Source organism: Gadus macrocephalus, chromosome 16 (genome assembly GCF_031168955.1).
Source record: "Gadus macrocephalus chromosome 16, ASM3116895v1".
NCBI classification, from domain to species: Eukaryota; Metazoa; Chordata; class Actinopteri; order Gadiformes; family Gadidae; genus Gadus; species Gadus macrocephalus.
Genome location: NC_082397.1, coordinates 8,832,826 through 8,845,451, shown reverse-complemented (window position 1 = coordinate 8,845,451; position 12,626 = coordinate 8,832,826). Strand labels below are relative to the sequence as shown.

General features: G+C 41.2%; 1 protein-coding gene across 1 annotated transcript; it reads left to right on the top strand.

Moving 5' to 3' along the window:
• Window positions 1–2,351: 2,351 nt before the first annotated feature.
• On the top strand, window positions 2,352–3,312 carry LOC132475041 (odorant receptor 131-2-like). The gene has a single exon (XM_060076007.1). The coding sequence runs from the start codon at window positions 2,374–2,376 to the stop codon at window positions 3,310–3,312; it is 939 nt and encodes a 312-aa protein (XP_059931990.1). The 5' UTR covers window positions 2,352–2,373.
• The last annotated feature ends 9,314 nt before the right edge of the window (window positions 3,313–12,626 follow it).

Below are 12,626 nucleotides of genomic sequence, written 5' to 3'. Positions count from 1 at the left end.
TTTCAGTGACGAGTAATTTAACACGATACTATTTCCAAACCAGAAATCAGATTAAAGTTACTCATCAAAGTCACTGTGCGTTACTATTTTTTTACCGGATCACAGATTGGCGTTGAGAGCGATGGAGTGGTGTGTGGGTGTGTGTGTGGGTGTGTGTGTCTATGTTTCTGTCTGTCTGTCTGCCTGTTTGTGTGAGAGTGCGCGTGAAGAGTAAGTCTCCAAAGACTTCAATCTATCAGAGGCGAGTGGCGGAAGAACAATTGTTGACAGGGGGGGGCATAAAGTTAGTATTGGCAAAACCGGTTGCAATTTTTTATTTTGAGTTGGCAGGGGGTGTTGCCGCAGCTATATGTAACTAATAAAGTAACTTGTAATCTAACTTAGTTACTTTTAAAATCAAGGAATCAGTAAAGTAACGAAGTTACTATTTTAAGGAGTAACTAGTAATCAGTAATCTGATTACTTTTTTAAGGTAACTGGGGCAACACTGAATATAGCATAACATATTATTCACACAAGCATATATTAACTGTGTGGTGTGTCCGCCATTTTTCCTTCCTTCAACTCTGACCTTGTTGTGAGGACTCATTTGTTTGAATCTAAACAAGAAAACTTTTGAAAAAAGAAGCCTCTCTCATTTTCTTCTTGCTTTATTATGTTTGAAAAAGTCAGCACACATTATTAAGGAATCCAATTGTTTGTGGAAACAATGTTTATCAAAGGTCAGGTCTTTTCTTATTTGAAAAGTAAAGATGGTTAAAGTTAAGTCAAAACTTCAGAGCAACAACATATAAGTGCTTGCAAATAGACAGATGTAACTGATGTCTCAGTAGTAATAATTATTTGCACACTTGGGTCGCACTAATAGATCCTGTAAGTGAGTTCTCAATATGGGAACAATGTTTTGTATAACATCATCCCACATTGGGCAATTTGTTTTATTGTTGACACAGTTATGGAAAAACATTGGAAACACACAAGACAGAATGTCATCATTAAGTGATCATCTGGGACTCATTATAACCTTAGTGATCAGTAACCTCTTATTACAACAAAACCAAACAAAAAGTTATACATGCTTGTCTATGTGTGCAAATGTACCTATATGTATGCATGCATGCATGTATGCATGTACATGTATGTGTGTATGCATATATGTATGTATGTATGTATGTATGTATGTATGTATGTATGTATGTATGTATGTATGTATGTATGTATGTATGTATGTATGTATGTATGTATGTATGGTGGGTTCTTCCCTCAGTCATTCGCTGAGCTGAACAAACAACCTGAAGAGAAAGGCTTCTGGGTAACACCTGTCACTGTTGGAGTGACAGGTGGAGAAGTTGGAGATGTTCTGGGCCTATCAATGAAACATAAAGTCTCAGTTATGGTTCCACAATGACGCAACGCAAGGGGGTTTACGCCGCCATCACGTCCTTGCGGACCCTCTTTGCGTCCACTGCAAGGGCCTGACACATAAATGTTAACCTTGTTTCGAGGTGACGCAGCAGCAACGGCTGTGATTGGTTTGCTCACTAAAACTTGACACAGAAACCAAAACAGGTTCAGGACTGCATCGAAGCGTCTGCGTGATCATTAGGTGGCGTCGACTTGGAACAATAACTAGAGCGCCGATCAGCATTTTTGGGCCCGATCACCGGTTACCAAATAAGATTAAGCAAGTTCCGCTTTGATCTGCGCATGCAGGGGGGAGGGGGATGTTGCGTGAGTAATTTACGTCACATGTTTGATCGGCTCTTTGGGTGTTCTCCGATCATGCTAATTTTAGCGAACATCTGCGGATCATGATCGGTGTCGGATCAATTGGAGCATCTCTAACAATAACTGAGCCTTAAGTCTGGAGGGGGCCCACCTGATAACCCTAAAGAAGAGAATACCCCACCTCCACTGAAGTGAAGAAAACAGGAAGTAGTGATTATAAGTAGATGGATAAGAATGTCCAGTGAAGTTCTATGTGCTCAACTGAACCACCCATAACAACATCTAAATTTAAATAGCCAATGAAAAGCAACTTAGAAGGTATGACGGCATTGGCTGTTCCTCTCTATTCATTGGGTTGTATTTATGTATCGCATTGCGTTGTGTAATCTCAGAACACTAGGTGTGCATGAAAAAAGGCAAATCCTGTGTCACTTTGGTTTTCTGGAACTGTTTAACCTTTCTTGACCCACCTGGGCCACAACTTCCTCGAGTAATTTTAAGTGGACTCGCAAACATCTTGTTTTTAACATCATTTACAATTTCAGTCCATGACCAAAAAGGATGTTTAGATAATGGTGCCGGAATTGGTAATTAGATACAAAAGATACATATAAATGTGTATAAACCAGCCACTTCTATGTTAACATGGCTTATAACAACTCAACACAATCTGGAGGGTTAGGGTCATTGAAACAGATCTCTCACAAGGTCATAATTGTACAGGTTCTGATTGCAATTTTTCTGTACCTCAACTGTCTGCTCCTCACAACCTTCTTCAAGAAGGACGTTTTCCGCTCCAGCATGCGCTACATCTTCTTTGCCTGTACCCTGATGTCAGACTGCCTGTACCTAATGGTGACCGACGTTCTGCTACTATTGTCGTTTTATCGAATTGTCATGCAAATTTGGCTTTGTCTTCTCTTCCTGATAATAGGGACTGCTTACAATTTTGTATTCCCTTTAACTCTGACATTGATGACTCTGGAGCGTTATGTGGCCATCTGCATGCCTATGCAGCATGGAGCCTTATGCACCCCGCGCAACGCTCTGCACTATATTCTGATAGTCAATGCTATCAGCCTCTTACCCATCAGCATCTCTCTCTCCATCTACTGGGCCTCAGTGCCTTTCAGCAGGTACACAGAGAATTCGGTGTGCACGGTTGAAATGCTCATCATTCACAGATGGCAGAGTCATTACTGGTCGGCCATAACTCAGTTATACTTTGTCATCATGTTTGTCATCGTTATGTTCTGTTATGTTCACATCTTAAAAGCAGCCAGGAAAGCATCAGGAGAGACTAAGAAATCCTCAGGGAAGGGACTCAGAACGGTACTCCTTCATGGCTTTCAGCTCATTCTCTGCCTTACTCGGCTGTGGTGCCCTTTGGTTGAAGCTGCTGTCATGCAGATGGATCTTCGTTTATTCGTTGATTTAAGATACGCCAATTACGTAATGTTTACTCTTGCTCCGAGATGTCTAAGTTCCCTTGTTTATGGCCTCAGGGACCACAAGTTATTTGTAAATCTGAAATATTATGCTGTATTTGGCTTGGCTTGTCAGCCTCCTGTATTGACTGATTGAAAGAATAACATTTGAATATAATTATGTTGAAATTAATACTTACATATCATTGGGTTAATCAACTAATGAATGCCACCAATCATAAGAGAAGCAAAATTCAATTTCCCTCACCTAAATGTTTACCTTAAGCATCTGCTAAATGCCCTGAATGTAAATGTAAATCTGCTAAATGCCCTGAATGTAAATGTAAATCTGCTAAATGCCCTGAATGTAAATGTGTTACTTGGCTGAAATAAATATCTTAGGAGGTTTTTTTTCATTAAGGTGTCATGGTACGGTATAAATATATGGCAACGTTTTCATTCTGATACATTACAGCTTGACATAAGTTATTTTTGTATATTTTCTTCTGACTGATTTAATGTTTGGCAATACCATCTTCAGTACTTGGCTACAGGTACACTAATCATTGCTGAGATGGGTAGTGTTTGTTTTGAGGTGTTTGGCCCCAGAAATGCATTACAATACTCTTGGCACTATACAAAGGCAGTCTCTATGGGCCCCCTTCCTCTCTTGAACTCTTGAACCATCTTTAAAAATAAAATATACACAAATAATTTGACAAATTTATGATTCTACAGTTGTTATTCGAGTAGTCACTGATAAACTGTTCAAACCACATTTGAACAAGTAATAACAATCTGAATGTATGTATGTATGTATGTATGTGTGTGTGTGTGTGTGTGTGTGTGTGTGTGTGTGTGTGTGTGTGTGTGTGTGTGTGTGTGTGTGCACAGTTTGATATCTCTTCACAATTCAACCCACCTTTCTCAACCTACAATTAGTTTACCGTGGACAATGAGGTTTGCTTGGAGTACCATGTTTAAGAGAACAATATTATTTCCCTGCTTATTTAAGCTCCTTTCAGTTACAAGTGCCATAAATGATTGCTTGGATTAACTGTTAGTTGCAAGCAGGAGCTCACCTTGTCTCACATCTTCAGTATCATCAGGACATTTTGAAATCTGCCAGTCTGTTAGTTACTAAGCAGAGGACCCTCTGCACAATGATACATAGGGATCACCCAAAATATATCCCTGTAGAACATCACAACCAAGTCATTCACAAGATTCCATACAAAACACAACAGGAAAAGGGCAAAATGTGACTGTGTGTATTTTTTTGTTACATTGTGTGCATGTGTGTTTGTGTGCATGTGTGTTTGTGTGTGTGTTTGCATGTGTGTGTGCAACCCAGTCGCCAAGAAAAAACATTGACGGTGTACGTTTCCATGAACACTGGATACGTAGCATTTCAACGTAAAAAAATAGCGTGTTATACCTACAGTATCCACGCGTGCCGCTGTGGAGGCGGGTTTCGGGGTTTGGGTTTCACGGCTTTCGCAGCAAATTGTGGACACGATTGTTTAGGGGGGGGGGGGGGGGAGGTAGACTGTTGTTGACCGGGGAGGGGGGGGGGGGTGTGTGGTGATATCTGTAGTTCCACATGTTACCACAAGGTGTCGGTACCGGTTCTACTAATGAGTGATTACTGTTAATACAGATCAGATTTAGTACTGAGTTCATACAGTGAAGTCGCATGTAAGATGCTCCGTCTTTATAATAAATGACAAGTGCTAAACAAAGATTCTTTATTGAAATGAAGAACAAAACATGGTACCAGGAGTAAAAGACATGAAGTGAGTGAGTTTCGGTTCTGGAAAAGCGGACAGTCGCCTACAAATTCGACGATGGAGAACTTGATGAGACCTCCCGGACACCTAAAGCTAACGGGAAACGTCGACAGTAATTGGCGCACATTTCAGCAACAGATTCGGCTCTACATCGAGGCAGTGGGGCTGGACAACAAACCGGACGCAAGAAAGGTAGCGTTATTACTCACTATAGCTGGGCCACAAGCCATTGAAGTATACAACACCTTCGTATATGAGGATGGGGAAGACCAATCCAAGTTTAATACTGTGCTAGCCAAGTCCGAAGCGTATTGTTCACCAAAAAAAAACGAGACATACGAGAGATACGTATTCCGTTCAAGGCTGCAGCAGCCAGGGGAGAGTGTTGACGGCTTCGTCACAGACTTGAAGATAAAAGCACAATCATGCAATTTTGGAACCCTCAAAGATTCGATGATAAAGGACCAGATCGTATTCGGAATTGATGACAAGAAGGTTAGGGAAAGACTGATAAGGGAGACTGAACTAAAGCTAGATGGAGCGGTGAAAATAGCCCAGGCCTAAAAAAAAAAAAAGTTTGGTTCCTGTTGGTTGTCAGTTGAGGTCATGGGTAGGTAGGGAATTTTTTTTATTTTTTTATTTAATTTTTTCCAGCGGCAGGGAATGATAGGTAGGTTGTTTTCATTTAAAAACGAGAAAATTCGCTCATCCTTGTACAGAATGAAGAGGTGCTGTACCAAAACGTAATTATAGTTTGCATCAAATTTTTTTTTTATTTTTTTTTATTTTATTTTTTTATATAGCTCATAAAATAATTTGGGTCGCACATAAATTGACAGGGTCGGTCGGAAACCGGAACCAAACAAAAACATTTTTTAGGCCCCAGGCTAGCGAGCTAAGCAAAAAGCATGTGCGAACGTTCAGTGAAGCAGCGACTAGCAATGCTAACCTGCGAGAGATGGCAGATGTTGGCGCCATTTCTAAGCACCACAATGCACGTCGAGGACATTCCAGTGGACAGAAAACGGGACAGTTTCAGTGCAAACGGTGCGGCACACAGCATAAGCCCAGAGAATGCCCTGCTTTCGGCAAGCAATGCAGCAACTGCCAAGGCAATAATCACTTTGCCAAACAGTGTTTTTCGAAACGAAAAGAGAAACAGAGAGGAAGATCGGTGAATGTCATGGAAGATCCGGAATTAGGTGAGACATTCTTTATTTCCACTGTGAACTGTGAAGATGAACCAAAAGCACAGATAAACGCTGTTAAATCAGACAAATGGATAGCACCACTGCAAATTAATGGGACTGTAGTTACAATGAAGCTAGATACTGGTGCAAAAGCAAACTTGATCAGCATGTCAGATGTGAAGGCAATGAGAGAAAAACCAAAAATACTGAAGAAAACACTCGCACTAAAAGACTACAATGGACAGAGCATTGAGTGTTTAGGCACATGCAAGCTGGAAGTCACAGTCAAGGATAAAGTGCATCACCTGCTCTTCTCAGTTGTTCCTGAAGGACTTGATTCACTGCTAGGGGACAAAGCCTGTGAAAGCTTGGAGCTAGTGAAAAGAGTGTACCGGATCAACACCAGCATGACTGACTCACCTGACTCTGCTGACACGATCGTGCAGAACTTCTCCGACATCTTCAGAGGTTTTGGTATGCTGCCATGTACATACAAAATTCAGCTGAAAGACAACGCACAGCCAGTTGTTCATGCCGCAAGAAGAGTTCCACTGGCACTCAGAGACAGCTTGAAGAAAGAGCTGGAGCGGATGACGGCGCTTGGAGTGATAAAAAAAATCGAAGAACCAACGGAGTGGGTTAATTCCATGGTCTGCGTAAAGAAAAATAATGGAGAGCTTAGGATATGCATGGATCCAAAAGACCTAAATGAAAATATCAAGCGTGAACACTACCAAATACCCAAGCGAGAGGAGATCACCAGCAAGATGGCAGGCGCCAGGTACTTCTCAAAAATGGATGCATCACAAGGTTTTGGGCAATTGAGGCTGGATGAGAGCAGTACCAAGATGTGTACGTTCAATACACCCTTTGGACGATACTGTTTCCAGAGGCTCCCCTTTGGAATTATAGCCGCCTCTGGAATCTTTCATAGGGCAATGGAGCACATCATCGAAGGCCTGGATGGAGTAAGAGCCTATGTAGATGACATAATTATATGGGGGTCCACAATCCAGCAGCACAATCAGAGACTGACCAGTGTTCTAGAGCGAATACAAAAGAATGGATTAAAGCTCAACAAAGACAAATGCCAGTTTGCTGCTCAAGAGATCGTGTTCCTCGGAGACAAGCTCTCAGCTCAGGGAATACAGGCAGATGAAGAAAAGATCAACGCCATAATGAACATGCCAAAGCCCACAGACAAACCAGGTGTCCTACGCATCATGGGAATGGTAAACTTCATCGGGAAATTCATACCCAATCTCTCAGCGAAAACAACTTACCTGCGTGAGCTCCTCCACAAAGAAAACAACTTCAACTGGACAGCCAACCATGAGCGTGAGTGGCTAAAGCTCAAAGATGCACTCACTGCCACACCCGTGCTGACATTCTTCGACCCAACCAAAAGAATAAAGGTGTTGACAGATGCTTCGAAAGATGGAATCGGTGCAGTACTACTACAAGCCGAAGGTGAGCACTGGAAACCTGTAGCATATGCATCTAGGTCAATGACAGAGTGCAGATATGCACAAATTGAAAAAGAATGTCTCGGATTAGTGTTTGGCCTTGAAAAGTTTCACAGCTACATATACGGCCTACCCACCTTCACAGTTGAGACTGACCATCGTCCACTCGTTGCAATAATGAAAAAGAACCTGAATGAAATGTCACCACGGATACAGCGCATGATGATGAAGATGCAGAGGTATGACATTGAACTCATCTACACACCAGGCAAGCACCTCATTCTCGCCGATGCATTGTCAAGAGCTCCTATCAAGGGTTGTGCGAGCACGACTGAAGAAGATGTCCAGGTGCACGTCAACACGGTGTCCGCAGCGCTTCCTGTGTCCGACGCCAAGACCCGGCAGATCATCGACGAGACGGTGAAAGATCCAGAGCTACAGCGCGTCATGGAGAACATGCGGAATGGATGGGCTGCAGGATCCTGTCCACAGTTCTTCCACGTCAGAGGTGAGCTGAGTGTAGTCAATGGACTGTTGTTAAAACAAAACAGAATAGTCATTCCACGCACACTTAGAAAAGAGCTACTGCAGAGAATTCATGAAGGACACTTAGGTGTCGAAAAATGTAAAAGAAGGGCAAGAGACACAGTATACTGGCCAGGACTTAACAAAGACATTAACAACATGACAGGCAAATGCGAGACATGCCTGAAATACAGAAACAAACAAACAAAAGAGCCAATGACGGTAACTGATGTGACAACAACACCTTGGCACAAAGTAATAATAATAATAAATAATACATTTAATTTAGAGGCGCCTTTCAAGACACCCACGGTCACCTTACAGAGCATATAGTCATCATTCAAAACTATGTAAAACAGACTAGGAATAAAAGGAAAACAGAGGTTAAACATGAAGAATAATAATAATTAATAACACTCAAAGACGCCTAAAGTGAAGGGGGGACCTCACTAACCACCACCAATATGTAGCACCCACTTGGGTGATGCACGGCAGCCAATCGGTGCCAGAACGCTCACGACACACCAGCTTGAGGTGGAGAGTTAGGGATGAGGTGGAGAGTGAGGGAAAAGAACATTTAAACACTATCGACCATATTTAAACACTATCGATCACATTTAAACAATATCGACCACATGTAAACACTATCGACCACATTTAAACACTATCGACCATATTTAAACACTATGGACCACATGTAAACCCTATCGACCACATGTAAACACTATCGCCCACATTTAAACACTATCACCCACATTTAAACACTATGGACCACACGTAAACCCTATCGACCACATTTAAACACTATCGCCCCCATTTAAACACTATCGCCCACATTTAAACACTATGGACCACATTTAAACACTATGGACCACATGTAAACCCTATCGACCACATGTGAACCCTATCGACCATATATAAACACTATCGACCACATTTAAACATGTAAACCCTATCGACCACATTTAAACCCTATCGACCACATTTAAAAAACTATCGACCACAATTAAACACTATCGACCACATTTAAACATGTAAACCCTATCGACCACATTTAAACACTATCGACCACATTTAAACACTATCGACCACAAGTAAACACTAGCGACCATATTTAAACACTATCGACCACATTTAAACATGTAAACCCTATCAACCACATTTAAACATGTAAACCCCTCTCGACCACATTTAAACCCTATTGACCACATTTAAACCCTATCGACCATATTCAAACACTATCGACCACATTTAAACTATCGACCATATTTAAACACTATCGACCACATTTAAACACTATCGACCATATTTAAACACTATCGACCACATTCAAACCCTATCGACCACATTTAAACCCTATCGACCACATTTAAACCCTATCAACCATATTTAAACACTATCGACCACATTCAAACACTATCGACCACATTTAAACACTATCGCCCACAATTAAACACTATAGACCATATTTAAACACTATCAACCATATTTAAACACTATCGACCACATTTAAACACTATCGACCACATTCAAACACTATCGACCATATTTAAACACTATCAACCATATTTACATGCTATCGACCACATTCAAACACTATCGACCACATTTAAACCCTATCGCCCACATTTAAACACTATCGACCACATTTAAACACTATCGCCCACATTTAAACACTATCGCCCACATTTAAACACTATCGACCACATTTAAACCCTATCGCCCACATTTAAACACTATCGACCACATTTAAACACTATCGACCACATGTAAACACTAGCGACCATATTTAAACAATCACACAATTTGATATATATCACTATATCTATCTATAGATATAGATTTGTGCTGATTATATTATTACGATCTATCCTTGTATTTAAATTGCGGATCCCCAAAAAGGGTATGGACAAGTAGGAATGGACTTGTTCCACCTGAAAGGAAAGGATTACTTGGTAGTAATTGACTATTTCTCAAATTAGATGGCATTACTGAGATGGCATTACTCTCAAGCACATCATCCAACTGTGTCATTACACATGCCAAGTCCATCTTCGCCAGACATGGCATTCCGCATACAGTAATGAGTGACAATGGACCATGCTTCAGTAGCAAAGAGTGGCAAGACTTCGCAAAAGTCTATGATTTCAAGCATGTCACATCTAGCCCACTGTATGCACAGTCTAATGGCAAAGCAGAGAAAGGCGTTCACATCCTGAAGCAGCTGTTGAAAAAGGCTGCAGACAGTGCTTCCGATCCTTACCTAGCTCTACTGAGCTACAGAGCATCACCTCTGGAATGCGGACTGTCACCTGCTGAGCTGCTGATGAATAGAAAGCTTCGAACAACACTTCCAACCTCTGCAAAGCAAAAGAAACGCCCAAAGCTGGAACAAAAGCTGAAACATCAGAAAATGAAACAAAATAATTTCTATGACAGAACAGCAAAGCCGCTTCCACCACTGTCCAGGGACGACGCAGTCAGGATTGAAAGTCCTGAAGGATGGACGACGAAAGCTACTGTTCTTCAAGAGGTCGCTCCACAGTCCTACACTGTGAAAACACCAGAAGGACAGATCATCAGGCGAAACCGGCGCAGTCTCCTGAAAACACCAGCAACACCAGAGACTGTTCCAGACCAAGAGCTCAGTCAAACCCAAGTCCGAGTCAATCTCCACACATAATGCACACTGCAACACAGACACAGACACTGATAATCTATACTTCTCTTCCAGGTGAAATGCTGATAAGAAGATCCGCAAGACATATCAAGAAACCTGAGAGACTTGACCTGTAAAAAAAAGAAAAAAAAAGGAAATGAGTTAATGTGTTATGTGTTATGGCATTAATGTTTGAGTTTAGTTACAGTAATTAATTAGCCATTGTGTTTTTCTTACATAACTAAATACCAAGAATGAGTTATGATGTTTGTTGTTACTATCTATAATGAGAAAAGAAGTCCATGCAGTTTAATGGAAAAGTTTTCCAAGGTAATTACTGACACTTGTGATGCGTTTAGTTTTTCATGCTTCAGAGAAAGGGGGATGTGGTGATATCTGTAGTTCCACATGTTACCACAAGGTGTCGGTACCGGTTCTACTAATGAGTGATTACTGTTAATACAGATCAGATTTAGTACTGAGTTCATACAGTGAAGTCGCATGTAAGATGCTCCGTCTTTATAATAAATGACAAGTGCTAAACAAAGATTCTTTATTGAAATGAAGAACAAAACAGGGGGGAGACACGTTTGTTGAGGGGGGGGGGGACGATGACGACGACACGATTGTAGGGGGGGGGGGGGGACACGTTAGTTGAGGGGGGGGGGGGGGGGGGGTGGTGACACGTTTGTAGGGGGGGGGCACGCTCGACAACGAGAGTTTGTTTTTATTGAACACTCGACAACGAGAGTTGGTTTTTATTGAACGAGACTTCAACACGGAACAGCTGCACGAAACGATGGTCACGTCACTCTCGGTGACGGTGTCGACAACAATGGACACACGAACAATGTTAATAGAACAACACACAACCACATAACATCCCGAACCCATTAACCCCACTTAATCCTAACAACAAAAAAAGTTAACAAAAGCCCCTTTTGTCGAACTGACAACCCCAATTCCCAGAATCCCCCGCGGCTCCGGAACACGGCGTAGCCTATATTAATCTTTATTATCTGAATGGGAAATGCAATATTTTAGGACAGATACACCATTAAACGCGTTTCTAATGACATTTCTAGCGAGAAATGTACATTTTCCTTACATAATCTTCAGTCAGTGAATGTGTATGATCTTTATTAATCTTTATTATCTGAATGGGAAATGCAATATTTTAGGACCGATTCACCGTTAAACGTGTTTCTAATAACATTTCTAGGGAGAAATATACTTTTTACTTGCATAATCTTCAGTCAGTGATTGTGTCTGATCTTTAGTTTTATAGTTATTAGGATTTGATCGGCTCGCTCGCATGTTTCAACGACGTCAGGTTGTTAGGAACGCTGCTTTCGCTAAACTAGCAGCTCACGTGCTTCCTGCGTTTGTGTTATTAAACGTGTATGTGTTACTTTATGTAACTTTTAAGGATATCATCTTGTTAGAAACACGTATATCTGAGAGCCAACCCAGTCGCCAAAAGCATTTATTCTTTTTTACGCAGAATAAAGAATAAATTCATGCATTATCATTAAACTTGAACATTTGTTTTTACAGTAGATTGGTGGAGGGATGACGTATGTTGGCCAACCCGGAAGTTAGCGTCGACCTGGGTTCCCTTGACAAAAAGCCAACAGGTTTTTCCATTGGATTTTGGATTATTGCAGAAAAATTAGCATCTTTGAAGCACCTCCTCAAAAACTGAAAATAAATAAATAAATAAAAAGAACCGTTTTCCAAAGAACGAAATGTAAACCAATGCATTCTGAATGGGAGTGTTTCTCAGATTTGTCCATGCTACACAGAACGAAATGTAAACCCATGCAAATAAAGACTTCATG

Excerpts from the sequence above, each read along its gene's own strand:
- LOC132475041 (XM_060076007.1), top strand. The coding sequence starts at position 2,374 with ATGGCTTATAACAACTCAACACAATCTGGAGGGTTAGGGTCATTGAAA.